General features: G+C 39.4%; 1 protein-coding gene across 2 annotated transcripts; it reads left to right on the top strand.

Moving 5' to 3' along the window:
* Positions 1–16: 16 nt before the first annotated feature.
* On the top strand, positions 17–27,650 carry narfl (nuclear prelamin A recognition factor-like). Of its 2 annotated transcripts, none has more exons than XM_048552409.2 (11): positions 17–475; positions 4,763–4,858; positions 5,306–5,449; positions 9,593–9,725; positions 11,999–12,133; positions 13,730–13,848; positions 15,633–15,762; positions 16,536–16,608; positions 23,219–23,356; positions 24,994–25,151; positions 26,268–27,650. In XM_048552409.2, exons 1-11 carry the CDS (start codon positions 410–412, stop codon positions 26,507–26,509), a joined length of 1,434 nt encoding a protein of 477 aa, XP_048408366.1. In that variant the 5' UTR covers positions 17–409; the 3' UTR covers positions 26,510–27,650. The 2 variants fall into 2 exon arrangements, with proteins under 2 accessions (XP_048408366.1, XP_059509893.1); XM_059653910.1 differs by lacking the exon at positions 17–475 and adding an exon at positions 3,718–3,821.
* Positions 27,651–27,880: the final 230 nt, after the last annotated feature.

Genomic DNA, 27,880 nt, shown 5'->3' with positions numbered 1-27,880 from the left:
GGAGCCGGAGTCTGGTTGCTGGCTCTTTGAGTAGTGGACCGGCACCGTGGCTGGGGAACGGCCCCGTGGTCTGGGGGCTAGGCGCTGTGGCGGGGGCGGAGCCGGGGAACCCAGCCGTTCGGCGGAATCCTGGGAGAGGAGCCTGAGCTTTGGGACGGAGCCCCCCAGCCTCGGGGCGCGGCCCGGAATCATGGGGGCAGCCCCTCGATTTATGGGCGGGAGCGTGGAGCGAAGGGGCGGGGCTAGTCGTGATGCGGACAGTTGTCGGGATCTAGGGGCGGGACTGCAGTGGGGAAGGTCATAGTGGTGAAAGGAACAGTCTTTTGTTCCCTTTGCCTCACTGCCGTAGATTGAGTCCGAGGGTCTACTTTACGGCTGTTATTTTGCGGCGCCGTCGGGCTGAGTAAAGATGGTGTCGCAGTTCAGTGGGGTGCTGCAGTTGACGGATCTCGATGATTTTATAACCCCGTCCCAGGTAGGATAGCCATTGGGCTGTGGTTCGACACCGGCGATAGTATTATTTTAATTGGCTTCCAGGGGAGTTGAGTCGCAAAGCCGGACTGGTTTAAACAAATAATAAAACGAGGGTTTGTAGGATCCGAGATGGTCTGAATGGCCAGGTTAATTGATGGTGTTGCTGTTCCTGTATTGTTACTGTAATTTTTTTTCCCCCCACTGAGATCCCAACATTGTAATCTGAGTTCCCCCATCTCTGGTTTAAGGTTAGGTAGAGATCATCAGAGTGTGTGGGCCAGTAAAGTGGACGCAGAATCTCTCAGAATCACACCATACACGGAAATAACAAACTTCATTCCCTGAGATGGTTGATTGTGAATCCTCAGGGCTGCCTGAAACTGAATTGTAGTCAGAGAGGAAGATGTAAGCTAAAATAATGTGCCTGTGTTATATTTATTGTGCAAATGTTTCTGCTAAAAGTAATAAATATTACACTATCAGAAGTAGAAGTAAGCCTTTAAATCTGCTATGTCACTCAACATCATGCTTGATGTCCTGCGAGCTGCTCTTGCCTGTCAGCTCCTCATAGGCCTCAACTCCCCAATATTTTCCAAAGTGCACATGTTCTTTTAAATAGTTTGTGATCTACTCTCAATAACTCTTTGGGGTCGAGAATTCTAGAGTTTCACTACCCTCAAAGTTGAAATTTGTTGTGCATCTTTGTTTTTAATTCAGTACCCCCTTATTTTGTAACTAGGATCCTTAATTTGAGATTCACTCACTGGTGCAACATCTCTATCCTGTCAAGCCCTGTGAGAAACTTGTAATAAGATTATCCTCAATTTCATCCCAGGAGTCAGCATAGTGAATCCCTTTTGAAGATCCTGCAATATCAGATTGTCTTTATTTTTCAAACATCAGCACAGTACTTCAGGTTCTGCCTCGCCAACCCCCTGTACAGTTGTAACAAAACTTCCCTATCATCTTAGAAATGATAGCAATTGCATATTCACTGTGGGTGCAATGATGATGGTACCTAGCAGGGTGACAAAACGTTTGCGACCAAACCCACCAGCTTGTTGAGCATGTGTACAGTCTCACCCACAACCCAAACTACAGATCTTCTCGAAAGCTTTAAATAATTGCATGTCGTTTCAGTTAACACTTCTTCCCATTTGTGCATTCCTCCAATTTGAAACTGAACATGGATTTTTGTATTTACTTCTGTTTCTGTTCCACAAAGTGGATATACTGATTCACATTTATAAAGATGCATTGTCTTTTAATCTTTACCACTGTGTAAAAAGTAAGATATGTTGCAGCAAATGCATTAGATTCTTTACTAATTTTCAGAGATACATAGAGGTAGAAAGTCACTTTTATCAAGTTCTCTTAATGCAAACACACTGAAATTTCTTGCTTTAGAGATAGTATGAAAGGCCAGGGGAATAATGTGGGTTTCCACTTAGCTTAAAGAATTAATACAGAACTCCAGAAATGCATACTGCAAAATTTCGGTATTAACCTTAGCTGTTAAGCATGGCACAAACATAGGAAACTAGCTCTGTCCGGTGTTTTACATGAGGAAATAGATTTGTCAAAGTTTGGTGGTTGGCATCAAGTGTTCCATTAAATTGAAATCAATGAAAAGGATTGGGTATAAATGTGTGAGAGTTATTTATGTCTGAATTTCTTCAGTCTTTTGTACTGAACATTGCTGTTTTGTTGCTGTTTCAGTGAGACTTTAAACAGGACATTTCAAATTGAGAATGCTCTGTATCATTTGCCTCACTGACATGCACATAAGTTCTGGAGCTGCTTGGGTCCCGCCCTACTATTTGATGGCCTTGCTTAAACATGTATATGTGTTGTTCTCCCAACTGCACTCTTAGACTCTTCTCACTAAAATTCCTTCCGCTCCACAGCTGAACTACAATCCTGTGAGGTGATTATAATGAGAAATGGAACTGAGAATTATCTACCTGGCTACATTATGTGAATATCTAGGTTAAATTTCTGTACTGTAGTTGCACCTGGATCCTTGTCTTATTGACATTCTTTTCAACAGGTACACAAACTAATTCAGTGTTTAGTTAAACTTAGGTTTCCCCTGTTCATTTAAATATTGTAGAGAAACAAACACTTGTTTTGGCTGGCAACCGCAGGAAATGCTACACTTGCCCCCACACCTCCTCCCTCACCCCTATCCCAGGCCCCAAGATGACATTCCACATTAAGCAGAGGTTCACCTGCACATCTGCCAATGTGGTATACTGCATCCACTGTACCCGGTGTGGCTCCCTCTACATTGGGGAAACCAAGCGGAGGCTTGGAGACCGCTTTGCAGAACACCTCCGCTCAGTTCGCAACAAACAACTGCATCTCCCAGTCGCAAACCATTTCCACTCCCCCTCCCATTCTTTAGATGACATGTCCATCATGGGCCTCCTGCAGTGCCACAATGATGCCACCCGTAGGTTGCAGGAACAGCAACTCATATTCTGCCTGGGAACCCTGCAGCCTAATGGTATCAATGTGGACTTCACCAGTTTCAAAATCTCCCCTTCCCTAACTGCATCCCTAAACCAGCCCAGTTCGTCCCCTCCCCCCACTGCACCACACAACCAGCCCAGCTCTTCCTCTCCACCCACTGCATCCCAAAACCAGTCCAACCTGTCTCTGCCTCCCTAACCTGTTCTTCCTCTCACCCATCCCGTCCTCCCACCCCAAGCCGCACCCCCATCTACCTACTAACCTCATCCCACCTCCTTGACCTGTCCGTCTTCCCTGGACTGACCTATCCCCTCCCTACCTCCCCACCTATACTCTCTCCACCTATCTTCTTTTCTCTCCATCTTCGGTCCGCCTCCCCCTCTCTCCCTATTTATTCCAGAACCCTCACCCCATCCCCCTCTCTGATGAAGGGTCTAGGCCCGAAACGTCAGCTTTTGTGCTCCTGAGATGCTGCTGGGCCTGCTGTGTTCATCCAGCCTCACATTTTATTATCTCTCTCACTTGTTTTGGCTTGCTATGCCTCTGCTGCTCACCTATCTTAAATTTGTTTAACAGAAGAATGTGTTCACATTGTTGTTTTGTACTAAAACCCAAAGCAAGGAAAACATTGGCTAATATCCCTGGTGGGTTTGTAGACAGTAGTACTAGCCACACCCCTGGGCAGATCAGTACTGTACTCCAGTTGCAGACGCCTTCAATACTGGGTTGCAGGACAGATGATAACACCAAGATAAAGCTGAGACCAGCCCTGGGGTTTGAGTTGTCATTATCTTGACCTACTTCACAGAAGATCTCCTCAACATACTTAGTTTGTCATGAAGTTGGAAAAGTGTGCCAACTGCCACAGCCGGGTGAGAATGAACTATTGTATAACTTAGGAAGGAATGCTGTTTGCTTTTAGAAATAACAGTACCACATTAAATAATGGAGAGAAGTTTGATTTTTTTCACTTATCTTTAATGTACTTTGTATTCTTTGAGATAATATTATTCTGTAAATATCATGCACGAATGTGGTTCTCGTAACTGTAAAGTGAAAGCAACAATACAATTTTTCAACTAAATATATTCTACAGCATATCAGACTGGAAATTAGCATTATTCAGAAAGGCACTTTGAAAGAATGTGTTGTGATAGTACTTTCCTAGATCAAGATAATTCTGAGCTAATAATCACAATACTGCTGTTTGAAAAATTCAGGGAGACTTTTTCACTGGAAATTTACAAGTTGCCTTTCAAAGTACAAAAGCTGTAAAACTGCCCCATTGACAACTTTCTGTTGCTGTGCCCTTTTTGCGTGTTCCAATTCCTTTATTATAATATGGCATCAATTTAAATGTAAATCTATTTTAAAGTAGCCTTTGTATGTCTGGTGGGATTGGTTAGATATAGCAGGCTCCAACATAAGTTCTGCTGATACTCTTAATCCTTTCAGTACTGCAGTGTTATTGATTTTTTATCTTTGTAGGTCTTACGTGGCTGTGCTGTCCTATAAATCAGCTAGTGTTAACTTTCCTTCAGTTGACACTTGTGCCCAACTTTGCTCAGTCATCAATTTACCCCAAATGTTGCTGCCAATTTTTAAGAAAAATTGCTTGTGAACTGCTTGTTGCTTTGGTTCAAGGAGATGCTTCTTGCAAGGGGCGTTTTTGCCATCTTCACGCACTGTAATTGTGAAATCACATGACAGCATCGATACAAAAGTTCAAAAAAAGTTTTACAACAAGTCTGAAGGGGGAGGAGACCCCACTTACAGTTGAAATTCAAAGTTAAAACATACTTTGCTTTAATAGGAATGTGTGAAGCCAGTGAAAGTGGAAAAGAAGCCAGGAAAAACGTCTGGGATAATCAGAATTGAAGATGATGGTAGTTATACTGAACTGAACCAGGTAAACCCTACAAGATCATTTGGTTGGTGTTTGGCCGTACTTTGATGCCAGTGCCTGAGTTGATGTTTGTGCAGAGAAAATTTTATAATTCATATTTGTTTCTTGTACAGCTGTTTAAAATTAGATTAGTGAAGGAAGTCTAAAGCATGAATATATGCACTGATAAACAAAAGGCAATTATTTAATAAAACGTTTTCTTCATAATGCCGAGGCAGTTTACTTATTTAACATTCCCAGACCTCGTAAACCTTGTATTCTGGCAAGAATACTTCAGCGGGGAGAGTTTCACATTGTTTGCACTATTGTGCTGATTCCATCTATAGTCTGAATAGATTTTGATCTCTACTCAAAATGAAATATAAAATGCGAAGAAGATTTATTTCTTCACTATTGGGTTAGCATACTTGTTTGTTCCTTTTTCTCATTTGTTTTTGTTTTCGTTTTCAGGATGGGGGCATCAAGAAACTTGAAAAAGCAAAAATAACCTTGAATGACTGTTTGGCCTGCAGTGGCTGCATTACCTCAGCAGAAAGTGTATTAATCACGCAACAAAGTCACGAGGAACTCTACAAGGTTCTGAATCAAAACAAAGTAAGGCTCTGCTATATTGTGGTGGGTGTAGTCAATCATTCAGTGCCAATTTTTATAGTATGCAATCATTCAAAGTGCGCAGGAAGACATGGATGCTTCGTCCTGGATTACTGACTGATTCATAAGGTCATACTACGGAAGCTAATGTCTCTTTGTTATAAGATGGCAGACATGCAATTTACCATTTGTTAAAATTTGTATGAAGGGAATTTAAAAAGCGAGGTTCATAGAGGATAGTTTAAGTAAACTAGGTTATGAGAACCAGAAATCATTATAAATTGAGAAAGCTAGAGTAAGTCAAGTATGATTTGATAGATTTTCCCAGCCCTAGTCATTTTACTGTTGTCTAACATAGTTTAGTACATAACGCTTAAATCCCAAATTTGACTGGGAGCAGATGGGTGTAAATTTAGTGTAAGATTTGTACTAATTGAGATCAGATGGAATTGCACATTGTTTCATGATAACTTCTCCCATGGTCTAATACTGCACCAAATGTAATCGCTCTCATATCACAATCTGAATGCTGATCCTTGAAATTAATTTCAAGTGTTGTAATGTTAAAATAAAATGGGGATGCTAGAGATCTGAAACAAAAACAAATTACTGGTGAAACTCAGCAGCCTAGCAGCAACTGTGGGGCAAAAGCAGATTTAATGTTTCAAGACTGGTGACTGTTCATCAGAGTTGCCAGATTTGATGAGCTATGCCGGCAGTTTCTGTTTTTGTAATGTTCAAAATGATCAAAGGAAGTATGTTTTTGATGAGAGGTGAAGAGTAAGGCTTCCAGTTTCTCCTATAACTCAAATATTTCGGTTTGAATATTTAAGAATTTCATTATTCATTCACGGGATGTGTGTGTCACTGACTAGACCAGCATCCATTGCCTAGTTGCCCAAAGGGCAGTTAAGAGTCAACTACAGCTGTGGGTCTGGAGTCACATGTAGCCCAGATCTGGTAAGGTAGATTTTCTTCCCTAAATGCCATTAGGTGAAGTAAAGAGATTCTTTTAGGACAATGTTTTATGTAATTACCATTAGGCTAGCATTTTATTTCAATTTTTCATTGAATTCACTTTTCTCTTTTCCCAGACCATTAGGTTAGCTGCAGGGCTAAAAGTCCAGTGACATTACTGCAGTGTCATCGCATTCAGTGTGCTAAATTTTTGAATTATTTTTTATTCAAGGTGTGAAAATAGTCATAGATTCATGCAGCACGGAAACAGACCCTTAGGTGTAACTCATCCTTGCCTACTAGATATCCCTATCTGACTTAGTGTAGTTTGGCAGCATTTGGCCAATATCCCTCAACCCTTTCTATTTATGTACTCATCCAAATGCCTTTTAAATGTTGTAATTGTACCAGCCCCCACCACTTGCTCTGGCAGCTGATTCCATACACGCACCAGCCTCTGTGTGAAAAGGTTACCCTGGGTTCTTTTTAAATCTTTCCCATCACCTTAAATGTACGTTCTTTAGTTTTGGACTCTCCAACCCTCGGGAAAATACCTTGGCTATTCATCCTGTCAATGCCACTCATGATTTTATAATCATCTATAAGATCGCCCCTCAGTCTCTGACACTCCACGGAAGAAAACCCCAGCCTATTCTGCCTCTTTCTGTGGGTAAAACCATCAGGAACATCCTATTAAACTTGAGAGGGTGCAGAAAAGATTTAATCATATCCTTGCTACAGAAGAGTGACCAGAATTGTACACAGTACTCCAAAAGTGGCCTCACCGATGTTCTGTACAACTGCAACTTGACATTCCCAATCCTACACTCAATTTTATGACCAATGAAGGAAAGCGTGCCATACGTTTCTACCTGTAGCACCAGATGGACTTGTATAAAATTGTTATGTGCCGGGTGCATTGAGTTCCATATTCAGTTGTAAGTTGCATTCTTCATTCCAACTCACAGATTTACACTATGGTTCAAGCTATAAAACTTGATGACCTTTGTATTTTGTTCAACACTCACTTATTTCATTCAAGCCTAGATTTTGCCTACCTTAAGAGTTTCTGAGAGTCACATACATAAAAGTGAAACTGTGAAAAACATCCCAATATTTCACTTGTGTCATAGTTTGACAAATCTGAAACCGTTAACTTGCACATCTTTAGTATTGCCAGTATCTGTTCACCTCAGCTCGGCTGCTGGTGAGATCCATGTAAAATTGCTATGCGCCATCTATGTTGAATTCCATGAAACGAAACTCCAGCATTGTGTAAATCAGGCTTCTAACACAGTATGAACTTATTTCCCAAAATTGCAAAGGCTAACTTCATGTCCTGTAATTCTTCCATATTTTGCCAATTTCCTCCCGTTCTCGATCAGTTACAGTCTGACGGGGCAAGGTGCCTCTGATACTCTGCCCAATGTGTTGTTTAGCTATGAACTTCACAACAGGCTTCTTTTTAAAGTTCCAATTTATACCCAAAAGAATGTCCAAAAGTCTTGTCTATGTAATTGGAGCTACAAAGAGATTGACAGAAATACTAAATTCGTACTTTGTGTCCATTTTGTTGTGGGCATGGATTCTGCTGATGGTATTGATGATGCCTAGGTACACCAGGCACGGTTTCGGAATTACTAGGTGGCACAAAACTTGGAATTACTGTGAACTATAAGAAGGATAGTAATCGTCTTTGATTTGTGGCAGATGAGATGTAATACAGCGGAATGTGAAGTGATGCATTTTGGTAGGAAGAACAAAGAGGCAGTTTAAAAAAGAGACAATTCTTTTTTTAAAAAAAACTTCAGGAATGGCAAGTCTGAGGGGTGTGTGTATACAAATCTTGTAAATGGCAGAGCAGGCTGCAAAAGTGATTAATAAGGCATATGGCATCTTGGGCTTTAGAAGTAGAAACATAGAACGTGGGAGCAAGTTAGTAAAACTACTGTGAAGGGCCAATTAGAATCTGGCACGCACTGCATCTGGTGGAGACTGATCCAGTTGTGGTTTTCCAAAGAGAATTGAATAAGTACTTGCAGAGAAAGTATTTGCCAGGCTATTTGGTCTGGTTGAGTTGCTTGCACAGCAAGTAGGCACAGCCACGATAGGCTCAGTGACTTCTTACTGTGCTGTAATCATATTGCGATTATAAATCTAATTGCAGTTTTGCGACGCAAGTATGATCACTGTTTTGCAAGTGTATGAATCTGGGGGGGATAAAAAACACTTGGATTGGTGCAAAATATGTGCTGATAGAAACTGCACACTGTGATGTTTTGCTTTATCAGTTAAAGGACAAATGTTGCCCAGGTCACTGTGGACAACTCCCCTGTGCTTTTCTGTGCTCTGGAAACTTTTATATTCCAAGCAGGCAGATGGGGCCAAAGTTTAACCTCTTACATTCTTACTACTCCATAATCTTCCAGTCATCAAAATATTTCCTCCCTAGAGCACTAGGTTGTTGATCTTGATTTTAATTTTCGCCTTCCAGTTCGGAATTAGCTCTTGAGTGCACACCCTGTGACTGACAAATGAGAATGGTATCAATTGAACTGTGACTGACAAAAATCAAAAGTTACTGTTGGCATGGCAGAGAATTATTCAATTTTATCTTCTGCAAATCAGATTATGCACAATTTGTTAAATCTGGCAGAGGCAAGATAGTTAATAGCACACTCAAACTTCTGAATCTCATTAGAATGACTGCTATTTTCCACATTTTGTGCATATTGACTATATGAATTCAATGTGATTTATGTTTGAACTCCTATTATTGACATTTCAGTCACTGTCACATCTCTTTCCCTACCTCCCCTAAATTCACAACACAAATGGACACGTGCTTTCCTTTCCTGAAGATGGCAATTCTTGGCAGAAATGCATGAGAGTATTACAGGTGTGCCTGCTCCATTTTGACTTGACTCCTCACACCTTTCTAGGTTCTACAGAGATCTTTGAACAGTCATCATGAGTAAAACAAGTCTAGTGGATTCCTTTGTTTTCTCCTTCAGACACCCAAAGTCAATTATCTGAACAACTTTTTGCTTTAGCCAGTGTACAAAGGGGAGAGGACAAGGAATTATGAAGAGTACGTTTCTTTGAATCTATTTGGTTGTGGCCACTGCCTAAGTAGATCACAGAGTAGCACTGAGTTCATTTCTTGAGCACTGCTGTTTCATTGATTAGGTGTCGGGTTCTGAGAATCAGAAGCTTGTGGTGGTTTCAGTTTCACCACAATCCAGGGCATCATTAGCTGCAAGATTTAAACTGCAAGTTACAGACACCGCACGACGGCTAACTTCATTCTTCAAAAATCTAGGTGAGTGGATTTATAGCAACACAAGGCTGACTAAGGTGCTTTTATGTGCTCAGCTACGATGCACTTTAATGAATAAAACCTGTGCAGTCAGTCTAACCCTGCATGTAGGTGCACTCAGTTTACATATTAAAGTGGTAGAAGGTGATGTCATGTAGAACCACTTTGGTTCATTGTTCCATGCCAGAGTGGAGCCTGAGATCTAACCTGCACATGTCAATTTTTTTTTAATCGATCTGGGGAACCATAAATTAGCTGCTTCCCTCGGAAAGGAACCGTAATTGAAAGGTGAATCAGAAGTAGAAGACGGCTGAAATAAAACACAAAATGCTCCGCAAGTCTGGCAACATCTGTGAGGAGAGAACCAGAGTTAGTGTTTTTGATTGACCAACAGGTCATCAATCTGAAATGTTAACCCTGATTCTCTCTCTCAACCTACTTGATGTACTGAGCATTTTTAAACATTTTGTTTTTATTATTTACAGGTGAGCTTTCCCATCTAACAGTTATCACCTTGTCATTTTTGATTCTGTGGAGAGTTGTTGGATTATAAGAACAATCTCCTGCACACATGACCGGATAATGAGAGACCAGGGAAGAAAATAAATTTAAAGAGGAAGGTCTTTCGCGACAGTTTATCTAGGAGGCTGTGTATCTGAGTCATACTCAAGCAGCTCCCAGTTTCAATCTGCACTTGTTGCTGAATTTGTTCATTTGAGCTGGGAAGTAATAAGCATGCTACAGTCTGTGAAACCATGCCAAACATGGAAGTCCTGTTGTCTATGAAACCATTCCTAACAATAGAGCTCTTTGTAATGCAGGGTTTATGGATCTGAATATTTTACTTACTGCCAAAACGTAAGCTGCTATCTCTGTTGTTTTAGCAGCTAAGATTAAATAACAGCCTCCAGAGACTTGATTGCAATCTAAATTCCTAATAGGGCACTTCATTTTACTGCATGCTAGGGCAGCATAGCATGCTCCCTAAACAGTGAGAAGCAATATCCACCAGACAATTACTTCCCGAGTTCGTAAAACTTGAATCACAACTTCAGCTTTTACAATGCAGACTTGACTTTGATATCTGTATTATGCAGATTGTCATAACAATTGCTTGTCTTTGACAAAATTGGATAAACCGTACAAAAGTCCAAGCTTCAGTTTTATTTGTGGTCAGGTTTGGTAGTATAAAATTGTCATGGTTTCACCAGTACCAGTGTGCCCATCTCAGGGGAGGGGGGGAATGAAGAACGAACCAATTGTTTTGCGAGCAGAGGAGATGGTTCCATGAAAATCTCGCTTGCCTGTGGGTCAGGGCATGCTTCCTAACGCAACGCCTCTAAAATTTAAGATTAACATGGAATGCGGGAAGAACTTATCACCATGTTATTAATTCAGCCCAATGTTGTGATTTGGTGGGTGCTTTACTCTTGAAGACTCTCTACAAGTATCAGTGGAATCTTTGATGCAAGTCATTTGCATTGCTGCTAAAGTGTTGATCTCGGTCACGGGTATATGGTGGTAGGCTGGTGCTGTAGGTCATCCAGCTCCTATAGAACACAAGTAATTTCAGTTCCATGATAGGATGACTGTGCAGGGTAAACTTATCACCTGCTGCTGTACAAAGCTGCGGCTTGATACAGTGAGGGCACAACTACAATGATAGTTTGATGGCACAAGAACTGTATCACTGCTGAGCACTTCTTCATAGGCAGATTAGTCAAAAGTTTGAATTATTCACAGGAAAAAAGCTGAGCCTGAAGGAAGTTTAAATCACTCTTTCAACAAAAAAACTAGACAATTTTTATTTTCTGCTCTTCGTTAATGACACATTCAAGAAATTATATGACTGCCTTTCAGTGGATTCTGAGAATCTATTGTTGTTCAGTTTTATGACAGCAACTATCAATCATATTCTCCATGAAAGGAATTGCATTGTATTTGGCATGTGCACCTATAGACAAGCATGAATTAGTTGGAAAATGCCACCTTGCCTTGTCTCGTGCTTGATGCCGTACCCCTCAAACTACATAACTAAATGTGTCTTTCAAATAGTTGCTGTGTGGACTATGATTACGGCTAGTGGTAATTACACATGTTCACGAAGTGAATGAATTAAAGTATGCAATATGAATAAGAAACTCCAAAATAGTTTATGATTTTGAGTTCAGTTGATTCAAATAAATACTTGGATGAAAATATTTAATTATTTTATGGAGCATATTCCTAAAATTTAAATTTCTCTAAACCTGTTCTTGCCTACTGCATATTCTAAGGTGTTCACTATGTGTTTGACACAACCTTCTCGAGAAACTTCAGCTTGCTGGAGAGTCAACGCGAATTTGTACAGCGTTTCCAGAGGCAGAAAGAAGATAGTAAAGCCCTGCCGATGCTGGCTTCTGCCTGTCCAGGTATTTGTAACATAAATAAAGAAATTAGATTTGAAAAGCGTCACAAGATAGTATAAACAGAACTCAGTGTACTGACTATTGTACTGAAGGCAACACAGCCACCAGTAAGATCCGACAAAAGCCAATATGATGTTAGCTGAATTATTTGATTTTATGTCAATTCAGATATTGTTTCCCTGAACACTAGACAGAACTTCTCTCTTCTTTCCAGCAACACCATGGGACCTTTTGAGGACGGTCAGGAACTCCATTTAAGGTCACTTTTGAAAAGCTGGTATGGGTATATTCCCCTGGATCTGGCAGATCAGCCTAGATTAAGTGTTCAGTTTCTGGTCTGAGATTTTGACCCAGTCAGAATGAAACTGGGATTGCAAACTGTGAGGTGAATACAGTGAGACGTGAAACAGTTATATGATTTGACATACAGACATAAGATGTGGAAATTTTTTTTGAAAGACTGGAGCAACGTTATTAAATGGTGAGAAACTAGTAAGTATCAGTTACTTCGAGAGATCTGGGGATCCTTTACATGAAACGCAGGACTTTAGGTAGGTATAGCAAATGGTTAAGAAGGCAAATGATACATTAATATTTATTACAAGGATATTGTAGTACAAGAATAAATAACCTCCTGCAATTAATAAGGCTTTATAAGACTATATTTAGAGCACAGTGTGCTGTTTAGTCTCCTCCCCAAAGGAAAGATGAATTTATTTTCTAGGGAGTGCAGTGAAGACCCACTCGATTAGGCAGCTAGATTGAGAGGACAATCTTATGGAAGAGATTGTGTAGAATGAACCCACATACACTCTAGTTTAGGGGAATGACAATTTTGGTAAGACTCTGCAAGGGCTTGACAGAGTAAATAGGTTCGGATTTACAGGGTCATCCATTTAGGACTAAGATAAGGAAAATAACAGCGGCCAATCTTTGGAATTCTCTACCTTAATCAATGAGCATATTCAGAACCAGAATCAATAAGGTTTTTGGGGACTGAATATATCGGGGGATATGAGAATTGAATAGGAACATGAAAATGATCTAGAATTTCAGCCATATTCTTAGTGAATTGTGGAGCAGACTCAGTGGAATGTGTGGCTTACGCCTGCTCCTATGTTTTTTGTTGATTTGGAAGGGAGAGCCAAGTCCATAGTACAAATACTGAAACAAACACTCTTAGCGTGTGACTTGTACTCCTATTCCCAACTAACAATTTATTTAAAGATAAAAACATCAAATTTTGACAGCCCAAATTAAAAACAAGTCCATAGTGATTAAGCCAGCAAGTGTAAAAGCTGATTAGTTGGCAACCTTTTGAAATAGTTAATTGCCACTGCACTAAATGATTATGCAGAAAATTGGCTCCGCTTCTATTCCACAGCAACTTTCCTCATTCTTCTTGAACTGATTGGATTATAAGAAAGTTTAGGTTTACAGTCACTATCAAATAGTTGCCAATAAAATAATGCTTGCAGCTGTACTTTGCCTTTTTTTCTTCTAAAAGTTCAAAATCCTTTGCTTGAAATGTTTCGTCAAATGTTTTTAAACGTAATCTAGCTAAATTACATGGGATTATTTCATTCTCGTCCCTTTCAGGTTGGATCTGTTATGCAGAGAAAACTCATGGTAGCTACATTATTCCCTATATCAGCACAACAAAATCCCCACAGCAGGTGATGGGCTCTTTAATCAAGGACTACTTTGCAAAACAGCAGGTCAGTGATAATGTCAGAATCTTTAAATCCCTCAAAAGCTTTATTGTTGTAGCAGAGTATTAGAATCTCAAAAGCTGACATCGTTAACTGGAGGCTTTTCTGCGCGAGGCCAGTGTAGGCTGAAAGAAAGCATCTCTTTTCTTGTACTTAATGGTGTGGGTACACTTTCCCTGCTTCACTGCCGTAGCTTTGCTAAGATTTCATTCATGTGGACAGAAGGGAAGACAGTCAATGTGCATTATAGCTTCTTCCATTCAGATGATCCATCAGCAAAAGATGGTCATGTTGCTGCATTGATTTAAAAGTAAATTGCTCTCTTGGTTGCTCCAATGAGATTTAAATGACTTCTGTTGTTACAGATAATGAAATCTCGCATGAACGCATTATGAGCTGGGTAATGTCTGTCGCATCGATTTGTGCCTTTCACAGGAGGCATAGATATATTTTTGAAGGGTTTAAATCCAATGACCTGACTATAATTTGATAAGGCTATTGAATGGAGACTTACACAGCCTCAGACCTCCTGTTGGATGACACTGATCTCAAATTAGTGCACTTTATTAATTTATCTTGAGTTAAGAAGATTGAGGAATGCTATTATCAAGATATTGAGAAATGTTAAGGTGCTCAGTGAAGATATAGATTAGATTTAGATTTTGTTTTCATGTGTACTGAAGTACTGGAGTACAGTAAAAAGTGTATAATATCACCACACATGGTGCCATTTTGGGTACCATCGATACAAAAAGCTTGGGTACAATGTAGTAAGATAAATAAGTGTTAAAAAGTTAAACATTATTTCATGGAACAAGTAGAAAAATAAAGAAATATGGCAATAGTTAACATTAAAGTTTTTTTGTAGTTTCAACTATGAAAATAATTAAATAAGCGTAAAGTTCAAAAGCCTTTGAGTCCTCCACTTATCTCACTCTCTGGAAGACCTCAGCTGTCTGTTCTCAACGCAGCTGCTCCAGATACCGTCACCGCTGCCACCTCCAAGACCTCCCCCAGTACCTCATGAACGTGCCCGGACAGAATCTACTCGTGTGCTGAGCCGAGACACTGCCACGAGTCGTTAAGAGACCGACTGACATACTGCCGGGCAACCAGACCGAGACCTGCCACAAGCTGTCCAGAGACCAGGCTGGGACCTGTCACAAGCTGCTGTGAGCAAAGGGACCGTGAGCCAAGTGGAAATCCAGAACCTGAGCGTATAACCTTGACATTAGCGCCAAGCATGAAGGAAATGAATCAGGAAGCAGGCTTTCATGGAGGCCAGTGGAAGTCTAGAACTCTTGCAGAAGGCTGTGGATGCTTGAACCGTTGAAATATACAAGTCTGAGATGGCTATATTTTTTTGGGTAAGGACAGTGTTTCCTCCAAGCTGCAGTCACAGAGCAACCCAGAGATTTCCATGCGGCCATGCATTTAGGTTGCGAAGTGTACAGACAAAATAATTTAGAGGCCAGTACTTAATTTGCTTGTGCACTCAACTCAACATACCTTGTAATTTAATTATGTTGTAGAATTGAGGTACAGGTCGGTCATAACCAACTTATATGATAGAATGGCATTGAATAGCTGACTGGCGTACCGTTTTATATTCCTTTGAAATATGTTGCTTGCAAGTTAGAATTTTTGTTTGTAGTGTGAGGTGTTGCAAATGTCTCATTTGACTGTAGCAAGAAATGTGAATTAATTGGATAAGTGTTTATATGATTGTGCAGGATTTAGAAGATCAGCAGCAAAACACAGTATGATGTATTCTGTTTCTCCCCCCGTAGAATGTGATGCCAGATCAAATATACCATGTAACAGTAATGCCATGTTACGATAAAAAACTAGAAGCTTCAAGGGAAGACTTCTTCACTGAAGATCACCACACAAGAGATGTGGACTGTGTGATTACTTCAGGTAAAAAAACAAACATGAGCAGGGTTAATGGGAACTGCAGATGCTGGAGAATTCCAAGATAATAAAATGTGAGGCTGGATGAACACAGCAGGCCAAGCAGCATCTCAGGAGCACAAAAGCTGACGTTTCGGGCCTAGACCTAGGCCCGAAACGTCAGCTTTTGTGCTCCTGAGATGCTGCTTGGCCTGCTGTGTTCATCCAGCCTCACATTTTATTATCATGAGCAGGGTTCCCTGTTTGTGTGCACTAGCGCTGATGAACTTGTGATTGTCTGTCTGTTTTACTCATTATTTTTCACACAGACTTGTACTTTGTTGATAGGGTCAAATTAAAAATTTTCCAAATCGGCTGAATTGGCAGAAGTCTTTTAAAAATGAAGACTAAACAAAGTCAAATTTGGATGTAAGCCACACCCTACTTAATGAAACTATAGTATTGAATAGCAGCTTCAGCACTTTCATTGGAACTTTTCACTGTTATTTGTGTAACGGTGTCATCAGTACCTTCATGAAGCCACCTTTAACTTGCTGTCAGGTTATCTGGTTGGTCAGTATTGCTTCTCAAAATACTTGTGTTGTAAGTGATTTGACGTATGATCAAGTTTATGAAAGCATCATAAAGACTTCTTTCCCTGGAAGAAATCTAGTTGTTCTTTATATTGAAATAATTCACACCTGAGATTCAGTGAGTTCTTGGTCCATGTACAGACTGTCATTTGCTTGCTTTAAAGTTCTGCCCAGTGATATACTAATGGGAGAATTTCTGTTTTAAAGGTGAAGTGTTGAAAATGTTAGAACAAGAGGGACTTTCATTAACAAATGTGGACCCCGTGCCATTGGATACAATGTAAGTCACAAATACTCTGAAGAAGCCCACCAGTCCCTTCACAGGTTAGGCTGTAGTCATTGGCGTACTTGAACAAAACGTTCATTTTTCAAAAACAAATCTTGTTGAACGATAGAATTCATAATCTAGAATTCGAAGGGTAATTTAGTTGTTGTACTGAATTTTGAAGGAACCACTCCCTTTCCTTTAATATCCATCTCGCCATCTGGGTACTTCACTGTAATAACAGCAATGCAGGAGCTCAGACGTCATTAATTCCAGGAAGCCCACAGTTTCCTCCACTATGCGCTGTAATCAGAAACCCTGTCGCAACTATGTAAAGCTTCTATATTGGTGGTGTGTTTATAACTGTATATTCTTAATCCAGAGTCACAACTTTTCAATTTATTTCACACCGAGCTTTTGTGCAAAGGTAATTGCTTTGTCCCTTCTAGTCTTAAATTGAGCAATCCAGTTCTTAATACAGCGAATCCTGAATTCCTCCTCACTGTCTTCAGACAGTTGGTGTGACAAATAAGATCATAGCTTGAGCTTCTTATTGTGTCACTGTTGTCTAATGTAGTTAGCCCATAAGCAGGTAGGAACTCACTGTCTGCTCATATTTAGTAAAAAAAATCATTTTTATATTTCAGTATTTTTTACTGATGGAATTGTAAATCCTTTCTTGCAGATGTGTAGAATATTCAGTTCTTAATCCTGTTAAAATACATGTGTGATTTTCTGGTCTAAAACCACCAACTGCAGAACTGCACACTATTCTTGCTGGTCAGTATGGACACGATGAGCCAGCAGACAACCTATTGTACTGTAGCCAATTTCCGATTTTGTAATTTGTCTTCATTTTATGAAATAATTATTCTCAAATTATTAATGTTTTAAATTATGAATAACAAATCAGCACTACAATCCAGATTTCAGATCAAGGAAGTTCACTGTATTAAGCCACACTTGCCTGTTTTAAGTCCTCACTCATCTCCAGTATTCTGAACAATCTGTTGTCTGAATATTTAAAGTAGTTTCCATCATAGCAGTTCTTCCTATGCACCACTTACAATGGTGGGGGGGGGGAGGAGGAGGAGGAGAAGAGAAGAAAATCAAATTATATCTTGACATACTGCACCCATAGATCAGAATTTCCCCAATAAGGTATGAGCTGGAAAAACATATTGCAAGCAGTTTGTCTGTCACAGGTCATTAACTTCAGGAAGCTGGAAACAGGCTATCTGCAGATATCAAAATCTCTAAGCATCAAACAACAGAAGCCAAGATTGTTTTGTCTTTGTCCTGAAAACACCAAAATGCAGCATTTTTCATAAACTTCAGAAAATCAAATAGACTTTACATGGAACATGACTAGATACATCAAATAGCAAATTATTACAGGAGTAATGGAAATTTTTGGAGCATTTTTAAAATAATGACAGTTTTTGACTTGTTTTATTGAATGTCAACAAGTATAACAGTGCTGGGGCACAGCATAAAACTAAAATTGCAGGAGGCATTTATGAAGATTAACATTTTGTTTGTTATTGGTGGGGGTGGGATGATGGCAACACAGGGCGCAGTGGTTAACACTGCTGCCTCACAGCACCAAGGACCCGGGTTCAATTCTAGCATTGGGCTACTGTGTGTGGGGAGTTTGCCCATTCTCCCTGTGTCTACGTGGGTTTCCTCCGGGTGCTCCGGTTTCCTCCCACAGTCCAAAGATGTGCAGGTTAGGTGGATTGGCCATAGTGTCGAGGGTAGGGGGTGGACTTGGGTGAGATGGTCTTTGGAGGGGCATTGTGGGCTCACTGGGCCAAATGGCCTGGTTCTACACTGTAGGGATTCTCTGATGATTCTATGATCTGTAACATGCCAAAACTTGCTGAATAATATTCCATGTCTAAATGCCTCAAAAACATTGATGTTTAATCCATGACATAGCCATAATAAAAGTTTATCAACAGTCTTGATCCCACCGTTAACTCTAAATTGTCACATTGCTGGTTCAAAAACCGGTACAGCAGAGGCCATAACCCCTGACAAATCCCAGCTTTGGTAGTGAAAACCTCCTCCAGAGTTAGCAGCACCTGTACCCACTTAAACATCTAAATAACAGGTGCCTCGGTGTGTGCTATCCACAAAGTGCAAGACAAAACCAATACAGCTGTGTACTATAACTCAGCCATAGAAATATACAGCACAGAAACAGACCTCTCGATCCAATGCTGACCAGAAATCCAAAATTAATCAGATCCATTTGGCCGATATCCCCCTAAATTCTTCCTATTCATGTACCCATCTAGATGCCTTTTAAATGTTGTAATTGTACCAGCCTCCTCTACTTCCTCTGGCAGCTCATTTTCATTTCATGCACACACCACCCTCTGCTCGAGAAAGTTGTCCCTTGGGTCCCTTTTAAATCTTTCCCCTCTCACCTTACACATTTTGCTTCACTAATAAAGTGATGGAATGTGTCGTGAACACTGCTAAGAAGATGCACTTGCTCAGCAACACCTTGCTGACTGGCTCAGTTTGGAAGCTCCTGAACTCATTGTAACCTTACTTGAAGCTTGGACAGGAGAGTTGAATCCTAGAGGTGAAGTGAAAATGAATTAATATCATGCCAGCTTTTGAGCAACAAAGGCAACATCAGAGGTTGGTGCAAATTGGATCAAAAACTTCCAACTAGCTGGAGTCACAAAAAGGAAAATGGTTTTCAGTGTTGGTAGATATTCATCTCAGCCCCAGTGTACGAGTTCTTCAGGTCAGTGCCCTAACCACAACCATTCAGCTGTGTTATCAATGACTTTCCTCCACCGTACCATCAGAATTAGAGATGAATGTTCATTGTAGAATCATCAATGTTCAGTATCATTTGTGGCTTCTGGGATACTGAAGCAACCAGTATTTTTATGAAGTCATACCAGGACACCATAGAAGCTTGGGCTAACACTGACAAGTAATATTCACAACACAAAAGTGCCAGGCAATGACTATCTCCAATAAGTGAAACTCTAACCTTGATGTTCAACAAAAATGCCACTGCTGCCATTACTGGGGAACTGCCATTGAAAGTAACATAACTGGGACAGCCATAGAAATATTGTGGCTATGAAAGCAGGTCAGAGGCTCGGAACACTGTGGCAAGTTACTCCTCATCTGACTACCCAAAGCTAAACCACTGTTTGTAAGTCAGAGATGTAATAGAATATTGTCTGGATGGGTGCAGTTCCATCAATACTTGAAGATTTTGACACTATCCAGGACAACACTGCCTGTTTGATTGACGCACTGTTTACCACTTAAAGGGCGTGTAACACACGTGTGTGTGTGTGTGTGTGTGTGTGTGTGTGTGTGTGTGTGTGTGTGTGTGTGAATATTCACAAGATATACTGTAGATACTTGCCACGGCTCCTTTGAGATCACAGCACAAACCTGTGATCTCTACAACGTAGAAGGAGAAGGACAGCAGATGCGTGGGAACACCACCACTTGTAAATTCCTCTCTGGGTGACACACTATCCTGACTTGGAACTGCATCAACTTTTCTTCACCCCTTGCTTGGTCAAAATTCTGGAATTCGTTCCTAAAAGCACTGTGGGTATTCAAGAATGCAGCTTGTCACTATTACTTAAATGCAATTGAATGATGGACAATAAGTGCTTATCCTGCCAGTGAACCTCATTTTGGGAGCTAATTTTTATACTTTTTTTAAAAATATGAGCAGATATTTTCTGCAACTAACTGTTGGAAAGGCCAAAGCCATTGCCTTCAGCCCCCATCACAAACTCTTGCCTTGCTACCATCCCATTCCACTTCACACTAGCTCTCCGATTCTGAATCAGACTGCTCACAACCATAGTTGTCATCCTTGTGGTGAACTTCAGACTACAAAGCTCGATCTTCACTAATCTTCATCTTTTCTAATTTCAGTACTTCATGTATCTATCTGCTGCTGGAGTGCTCACTTACGCCTGTTTTAGACTTGACTAAAGCTGCTGGCCTCCCAGCTCGTACCCTGTAATCATGAGGCCATCCAGAAATCTGCCGCCAGTGTCCTAGCCGACACCCAGGCTGTTTGCCGTGCGATGTTGCTGATCAATGCTGGCTGCTGGTGAAGAAATGCCACAAATTTAAAATTTGGATCTTTGCTTTAAAATACCTTTTGATTTCACTCTTACCTTTCAACTTTAAATTTCTCTTGCACCTCTGCACTCTGCCACTTTAGGTCCTTCTCCAATTTAAATCATTCCTTTATTGAGGATTTTGTCTTTAGGTGCTAGCTCTTAAATTCACCTCCCTAAATGTCTTGAAGGCAGGTTGACAATTCTTAAGACCTATTGCATTTAGTTAGCTGTCCTGATGGGTCCTTTTAGCTGTTATTAGTAGTTGCCCCAATTATGAGCCTGTGATCCTTTGGCTGTTTTAAAATTATAAGTTATTCATCATAAGCTTTATAAGTTATTCACAATATTGCTCCATGAGAGTGCTGCAAAACCTTGACTCGGCTGCCTACTTTGGATAGTTTGTAGCTTTGGGAAATCACTTTGCTGAGTCATGTGCGCTTGTGTCAATTTTGTCTCACCATGCTGCAGCATGTCCATGTTATTTTAAAAGTTTTGGTCAATGTTAATTGAAACTTTTGCAAAGATCTTCAATTTTACTGGACGACTTGATCATATTCATTCATTCATAGCTTAAAATCCTGCTATTGAAGAGAACCCTATATGTAAATAAACAGGAATTACTCACTCAGTTAGATGCTGAGGAATTTTGTATATTTTAAAGATTTTTTTTGATATGGTTTACGAGTGAAAATGCAATGCTTCCGCGAGCCCATTACTTCTGATATCTTAATTGGCTTGTAGGAAGGTAAGCAAAACTCACTGAACTTGGCTGGGATAGAAGAGTCTAATTGCCAAACTCAGTTTTTATCAGAGCAGACCTGTCTGGAGCTTTTATTGATGAGCATAATTTCCGCAGAGCTACGTGATGGGAACCACACTTAGCTATTAGCATTAAGGGCTTCCTGTAAACAAGCCAGCTATAAATAAATCTGAAAAAGATAGCCTGTCCACAAGGTAATTGAGTCCTTGGACAGTAAATATTTTTAAAAATGTCTGCTGGTTTTTAGTAAGCATTTTTTTGCACACTGCCGAAATGTAATTGTAATTGATATTCAAGATGGTTCGTAACACTTTGCCTGCCTAAGTGAGGTCAAACTCTTGCAGGAATTAATTTTGTATTAAAATTTCAGTGCTTTCCAATGTTTAAGACATGACCTTAGCATGTTATAGTTAGGCTACCAGCTGAAATTAAGCATGTGGACTAAATGCACGCACCTCTCCATTCAACTAAAAGAAAACAGGCTCAGGCAGTAATGTGACTTAAAGTCATCTTACTTGTGAATTATCTATCGAACTTTATCCTTGAAGACTCCACATTGTCACGGGATTTGAGGACTGATGTTAGAATGAACAACTGCACTTCATTTTCTGTTACAACATATTTTCTGTACTAAATATAATAATAGTTGTGCCTCTAAACGGTCAATGACACCCTAAACTAAATCAGTCAACTGTTGGCACTGAATTACAGCCAGGTGCTATTATGTGATATGTGTTGCTAAAAATTGTTCACCATGTGGATCTAACTGCTATAGTTTATACATATCTATAATCTGACCTTACTCCTTGTGCCCTCAATTGTATGATGAACTGCATAAATACATTAAACTGAGTACCAGAACCAGGCTATCTTGCTTATGAATATCCTAATGGTTTATGTAACTGTTCCTTCCGATTCTAGACAAGCTTCATTAGAGGAATGGTAAAATGCTAACTGTTTATACAATAAATGTCCAGAGGCTTTTATGGACTGTTTGGTTGCATCTGAGTAATTTTAGTATCCTTGCACTGATTAAATAATAAAGGTTACTCTATTTCAATTAGTAATCTGTTTACAAGTGGCCTGCTACTTTGTCAAGCTGAATTTTTATGTGAATCAAGGAAGGACATAGGAATGGAATTTTTTACTACCATTTGCAGCCATGTGTAGCCAAACTCATCTGTTCTCCCCTCCTCACACTTAGGTTTATGTGTGTTTTTTTGCGAGCAATTACTCATTAAAATACTCCCAAGTTAGATGCTTATACTAACCTTAAAAGATTAGGTTACGTTGCACCGGTTTCACCTTTTTATGACTTTGTGGGACATCATCCTCTTCAACTTAATATCAAGTGCAGCACCGTGTTGGAAGGGTATGGTGAGGAGCATGGAGATTTAATCTGACCTGCAGTTCACTGCTATTGGTGACTATTGCAGCAAGAACAATACCATTCATCCACACGGCTTAGAATGGAGAAACTGGCCATTAATTCTCATTGAACACAACAACGTTCAGTTCAATTTTCAGAGCTCTCCTGTATAAATTCTAGGGGAGTAAGTGTTTCATTTAAGACTGGCCTTGCTGAAGATAATCTTTGTTATACTAGGATCGCTGTGACTGATGGATCACAGTATGGTATTAATGTTTCTGTTTGTCTGAACTAGTAGTAAAGCTGTATCTTCTGTTTTTACATAACATCAAGAAATTTGGAATTCATGTCAGTGTAACTTGTTTTTAGGTTCAGTGGTGAGGCTGAAGCAGAAGTAACTGGGCATTCAGGTGGTGGTTCTGGTGGATACCTGGAACATGTTTTCAAACATGCGGCTAAGGAGCTCTTTGGAATTGATGTACATGACATTACCTATAAAACACTCAGGTTGGTGGTTTCATCTTTCTTTTAATGGAATTTGTTCTGCTTTTTATCATACCTTGATTAAAACAGGAAATAGTTTAATTCTACTAATTGCTTGGTAAGTCCTGTATATTAAATAACGAATCAAACAGGCAAGAAGTTCCCTGGTTTTTTTTGTTTATCTATTACTGAGTAATACCGAGCCAGGAGATGGTCTAAGGCTGCTACAATTTCCTCTCAGTGATCAGGGGGAACATTAGTTAGAGTTCTCTTTCCTGGCTGCCATCCAGTCACTTACCAGAAGTGCTTACAGTCAGAAGAGGGCGGCATTGGACTTGTCTGTGATGTGCTGATCATCATATAACAAGTTAATATTGGACCAAGTCAGCCATGGTCAAGCTAAAGGAAATCCTGTAGCTCAGGAAGCAGTTACAATCCTTAATTCAATACCTGGCCTTCAATAACAATGAAGTAATCCTTCACTAATTTTTGTGAAGGTTAATTCTTTTAAAAATTGTTCAAATTAAATAGACTGCTTTTCAGTGATTGCATTGCCAAATTGACCAGACCCATTGTTGTTCCTACAGTGGTGATCAGTTTAGCTCACTTGGCTGGACAGCTGGTTCTTCATGCAGGGTGATGGCAGTAGTGTGGTTTCCATTCCCACATTGACCAAGGTTACCATGAAGGACGTCTTTCTCAACCTCTCATCTTGCCTGAGGCATGGTGGCCCTCAGTTCAAAGGTCGACCAGTCATCTCAGAGAGCATTTGCTTATTCTACGTTGGTTTCTTTATGGTGGTCTGACCTGACAGAATATTGAAGGAAATTACCTCTAATTTAGGGGACTTGAGATGTCCAGTGTGAATCACCCCACCTTATAACTTCTACATTGTTCCTTTTAATTCTTTTTTTTCTTCAATCACGGGATGAGGGCTTTGCTGGCCAGACAGCATTTATTGCCCATCTTAATGTTCACTTAACTGATCAATGCATTTCCATTTAATATACTACATGTTTAATCAACCAAATAAATTTGAAAGGAGGACTCACAATGATAGAAATGCTGAAGTAATGGATCCCACCACCATGTTCATCAGTATTTTCCTGGTTTTGTTACCTAGTGCCTGTGTTGCCCTTGTTTAGGTACCCACAGGACAAAGGTTTCATGGATAATTTGGATACCCTACAGAAATATCGTGTAACAGTCTTTTGAACTTTACCTGCTGCAGCTGTTTAATAAGAATAGAATTTTATTAGAAAACTTATAGCTTCCTTAGCTTAGTTCACAATGAATAAATTTAAGAGCCAACAAAACACATTCACAGAAATTGTTTCAAATATGGTTGTTTAACTGGTTGTGGATATTGTTGGATGCAAAGGTTGTCACTTAACACTTAAAATTAAGGTGATAGTAGAAAACAAATGATTTGAAGTTGCCTTGTTGTATAGAAATCCTATTCAAAAGGACCCACCTGCCTGATGTTTCACAGCAATTCACAATTTCTGCACCTATCACCTGACAGCTGACCATGCTTCAGTAAACTGTGCTTACCTTCCTATTCCCTTCAGGTTATCAGCCAGGATTCTGAAAATTTACTGTGGCAGAATACTTTTAGTAATAACAATTATCAAGCAATAATGTCTCTAATCTTTCTTTAGGAATAAAGATTTCCAGGAGGTAACACTGGAACAGGATGGAACTGTTCTGCTCCGTTTTGCACTAGCCTATGGATTCCGAAATATTCAGAACCTAGTGCAGAAGTTGAAGCGTAAAAAATTGACTTACCATTATGTGGAGGTGATGGCTTGTCCCTCAGGTAAAACTTTAAGGATTTTATGAAAACGTAAAACAAATTAGGGCATCAGTGTAAGAAATGCTTGCTTGGTGGAAAAATAAAGCCTAACCACTTGCGTCTGCAGGAGATTTGTTTTGAAATACAGTGTACAATTTCAGTTGATGTTTTTCACACATTTGCAGGGTTTTTTGTACATATTTCATGTACTGTGAAGTTTAGCCTTCTTTTGGATCTTTGCAAACTTCAGGTTGATTTTTCTTGTTTTGCAGATGAGTGAAATGATCCTCATTTTAAAGACATACACTATATCTTTGTTTTCAACTTTCTGCCATTAATTCCTAATGTTCCCATTGTAATGGAGAATGCCTAAGTAAAATTACAATGCAGTAATTACACATCTCTACCAGCGGTAGGGTGTCTTGGCTGAGGCTTGAAGATTCTAATTTCAAGGACAATTTGCAGTGGCCACTTTACATTCTAAATGTAGACATTGAAGTGATACTTAAATATTTAAAACTTTACTACTTGTCAATTTTTGTTCAAATATTTTAGTAGTTGTTTCCTTAAGGCATTGCTTATAACAGGAGGTTAAGACTAAGCAAGTCTCCAGGAGAAGAAAAGTTAACTGCCAGGGATAATGTGTCCTGTCTTTTATTGTTATAATTTTCTTAAATATACTAAATTATAAATGGAAATATACTTTTGTAGGCCTGTTGGTCTACTATTACATCATCTTAAAAGTAGGAATATAATTAATACTTCATCTCATATAGGAAAAGTGTTTTTATAATGCAAGTTAAGAAAGACAGTTTCATTAAAAATTTGAATGTGTGCATTGTAAGTTCCCCTTAAGGTTTTAGTTTATGAATTATAAATTTCATTATTGTTTTCAGGAATGCCATATTTCATTTGAAGATGTTTGGTATTTAATTGACCTATTAGATGGTGTTTTACACCTATACAATAACTGGCATTTTAACTTGAATGTAATTATCTACAAACTAATGTAAATGTTAAAACTGACTTCCCATGGGTGTAGTTCTGCTTCCTTTCAAATGTAACTCCAGGACTTTTGTTAATGTGTTCATTTCTTTTGAAAACTGATTAGTCGTTAATCAGACTTGTCACTGTTTGCAGGTTGTCTCAATGGTGGTGGCCAAGTACGAGCAGTGGGATCCGAGTCCAGTAAGGATTTGTTGCAGCAGGTTGAGGAACTTTACACAAGTGTGAAAGTCCAGGCACCAGAAGCAAATGAATCTGTTAAGAAGGTCTATGAACAGTGGTTTGAAGGTGCTGACAGTACCAAATCTTTGAAAATGCTGCACACTCAGTACCATGCAGTGGAGAAACTGAACAGTGCCCTGAACATTAAATGGTAAAGGATCTAAAACGTCAAAGTCTGAACTGAAAATAGTTGGCCGTTAACAAGATCTGCTGTAGCACCTGCTATGTGGAGATATGTATTTGGTGAATTATTGAAGCTTCATGTTTTGAAGGTGCAGACCTACAACTTACAAGTTGATGTTTAACGTCCAGTCTGTTGAAAATGGAAGGAAGATGCCTTGATAGCTCCCTGTGTTATAAGATTATCAGGTACTCGGATCAGGACAATCAAATAGCCATAGGTTATGTACCTTCTAGCTCAACTTAGTTCTTTGAAACTGAAATAACTTCCAATTTTAAGGCAGGAGGAAATACTTCTAAGGCCATTGAAGTATTTGAACACATTTTCTTGCTGAGGCTGATTTTTATTTTTCCCCATTTCCCAGATGGGGGACAGGTAAGTGTCTGCATCTCCATTGTTCAGCTCTCTGTGATGCTGTTCATCAGATCAAATTTCTGACGTACTACTGCCTACTGCCAGTTGTTCAGATGGCAATGCCAATCAATGGCAGTTTTCATTTCCCTCCCTCTCTGAACAGTATTTAAATTTGCATGCTTTCCAGTCCTGGCTTGTAGTCGAGCAGTGTCCATACTATAAGAAAACAAATCCAGCATCAACCAACACCACCACTTGGAAGTCTCTCTGCAATTATTTTGAAAATAAACCTGTGCCTTACGTTGATCACCTGAGCAGTTGAGGAAATTTGTTAAGTAACACAGGAAACTACATCATATTAATCACCACTGATCTTGTAAATGACCAGAATTTAGCAAATATGTTTATGCGTTGACCTACTCCAGCATAATTTCTAATAAATTCAGATTCTCAAAAATATTGACTGCACCCTTTGAAGAGGATATTTATTGTTCCTGGAATTCTTATTTTCACACTCGTGGAGCAATATATGAATACATTATATTTTAATAATGTTAAACAGGAGGGAAAGGGGGGAAAAAAAACTGCTACAAAGGGAAAGTTAAAATGAGAAAATGCAAATATGATCTGACACTTTTTTACAAACTGTTGTATATTTGATTTGAGTACAAATTCTACTAAGTGTTGTGGAGTGTGCCATTCAGCAATATACTTGATGTAATTCTGTAAATGGTAAATGTAATTATTTTTAACTTTGAAAATAGTGTGGAAATCCTTTATTATACATAAGCAATACTTTATAAAACTGAACACATCAAATGACTAAAATGGTAATAGCCTAAATTTATTAACATTACAACAGAAGACTATTTCTGTAAATAATTGCAATATAAAATTTAATTTTGAGGAATTAACTTGCTGTTCCATAGTTAAGTAAAAGGTCCCATAAACAAGGAGATACATTGGGGAACTGTATCATAAGAAATGTTAT

Source organism: Stegostoma tigrinum, chromosome 23, assembly GCF_030684315.1.
Source record: "Stegostoma tigrinum isolate sSteTig4 chromosome 23, sSteTig4.hap1, whole genome shotgun sequence".
NCBI classification, from domain to species: domain Eukaryota; kingdom Metazoa; phylum Chordata; class Chondrichthyes; order Orectolobiformes; family Stegostomatidae; genus Stegostoma; species Stegostoma tigrinum.
This window is presented reverse-complemented; position numbering and strand designations above follow the sequence as displayed.

Excerpts from the sequence above, each read along its gene's own strand:
- narfl (XM_048552409.2), top strand. The coding sequence starts at position 410 with ATGGTGTCGCAGTTCAGTGGGGTGCTGCAGTTGACGGATCTCGATGAT. Across the intron at positions 23,357-24,993 it reads ATTACCTATAAAACACTCAG|GAATAAAGATTTCCAGGAGG; the intron begins GTTGGTGGTTTC and ends ATCTTTCTTTAG. Across the intron at positions 25,152-26,267 it reads GGTGATGGCTTGTCCCTCAG|GTTGTCTCAATGGTGGTGGC; the intron begins GTAAAACTTTAA and ends CACTGTTTGCAG.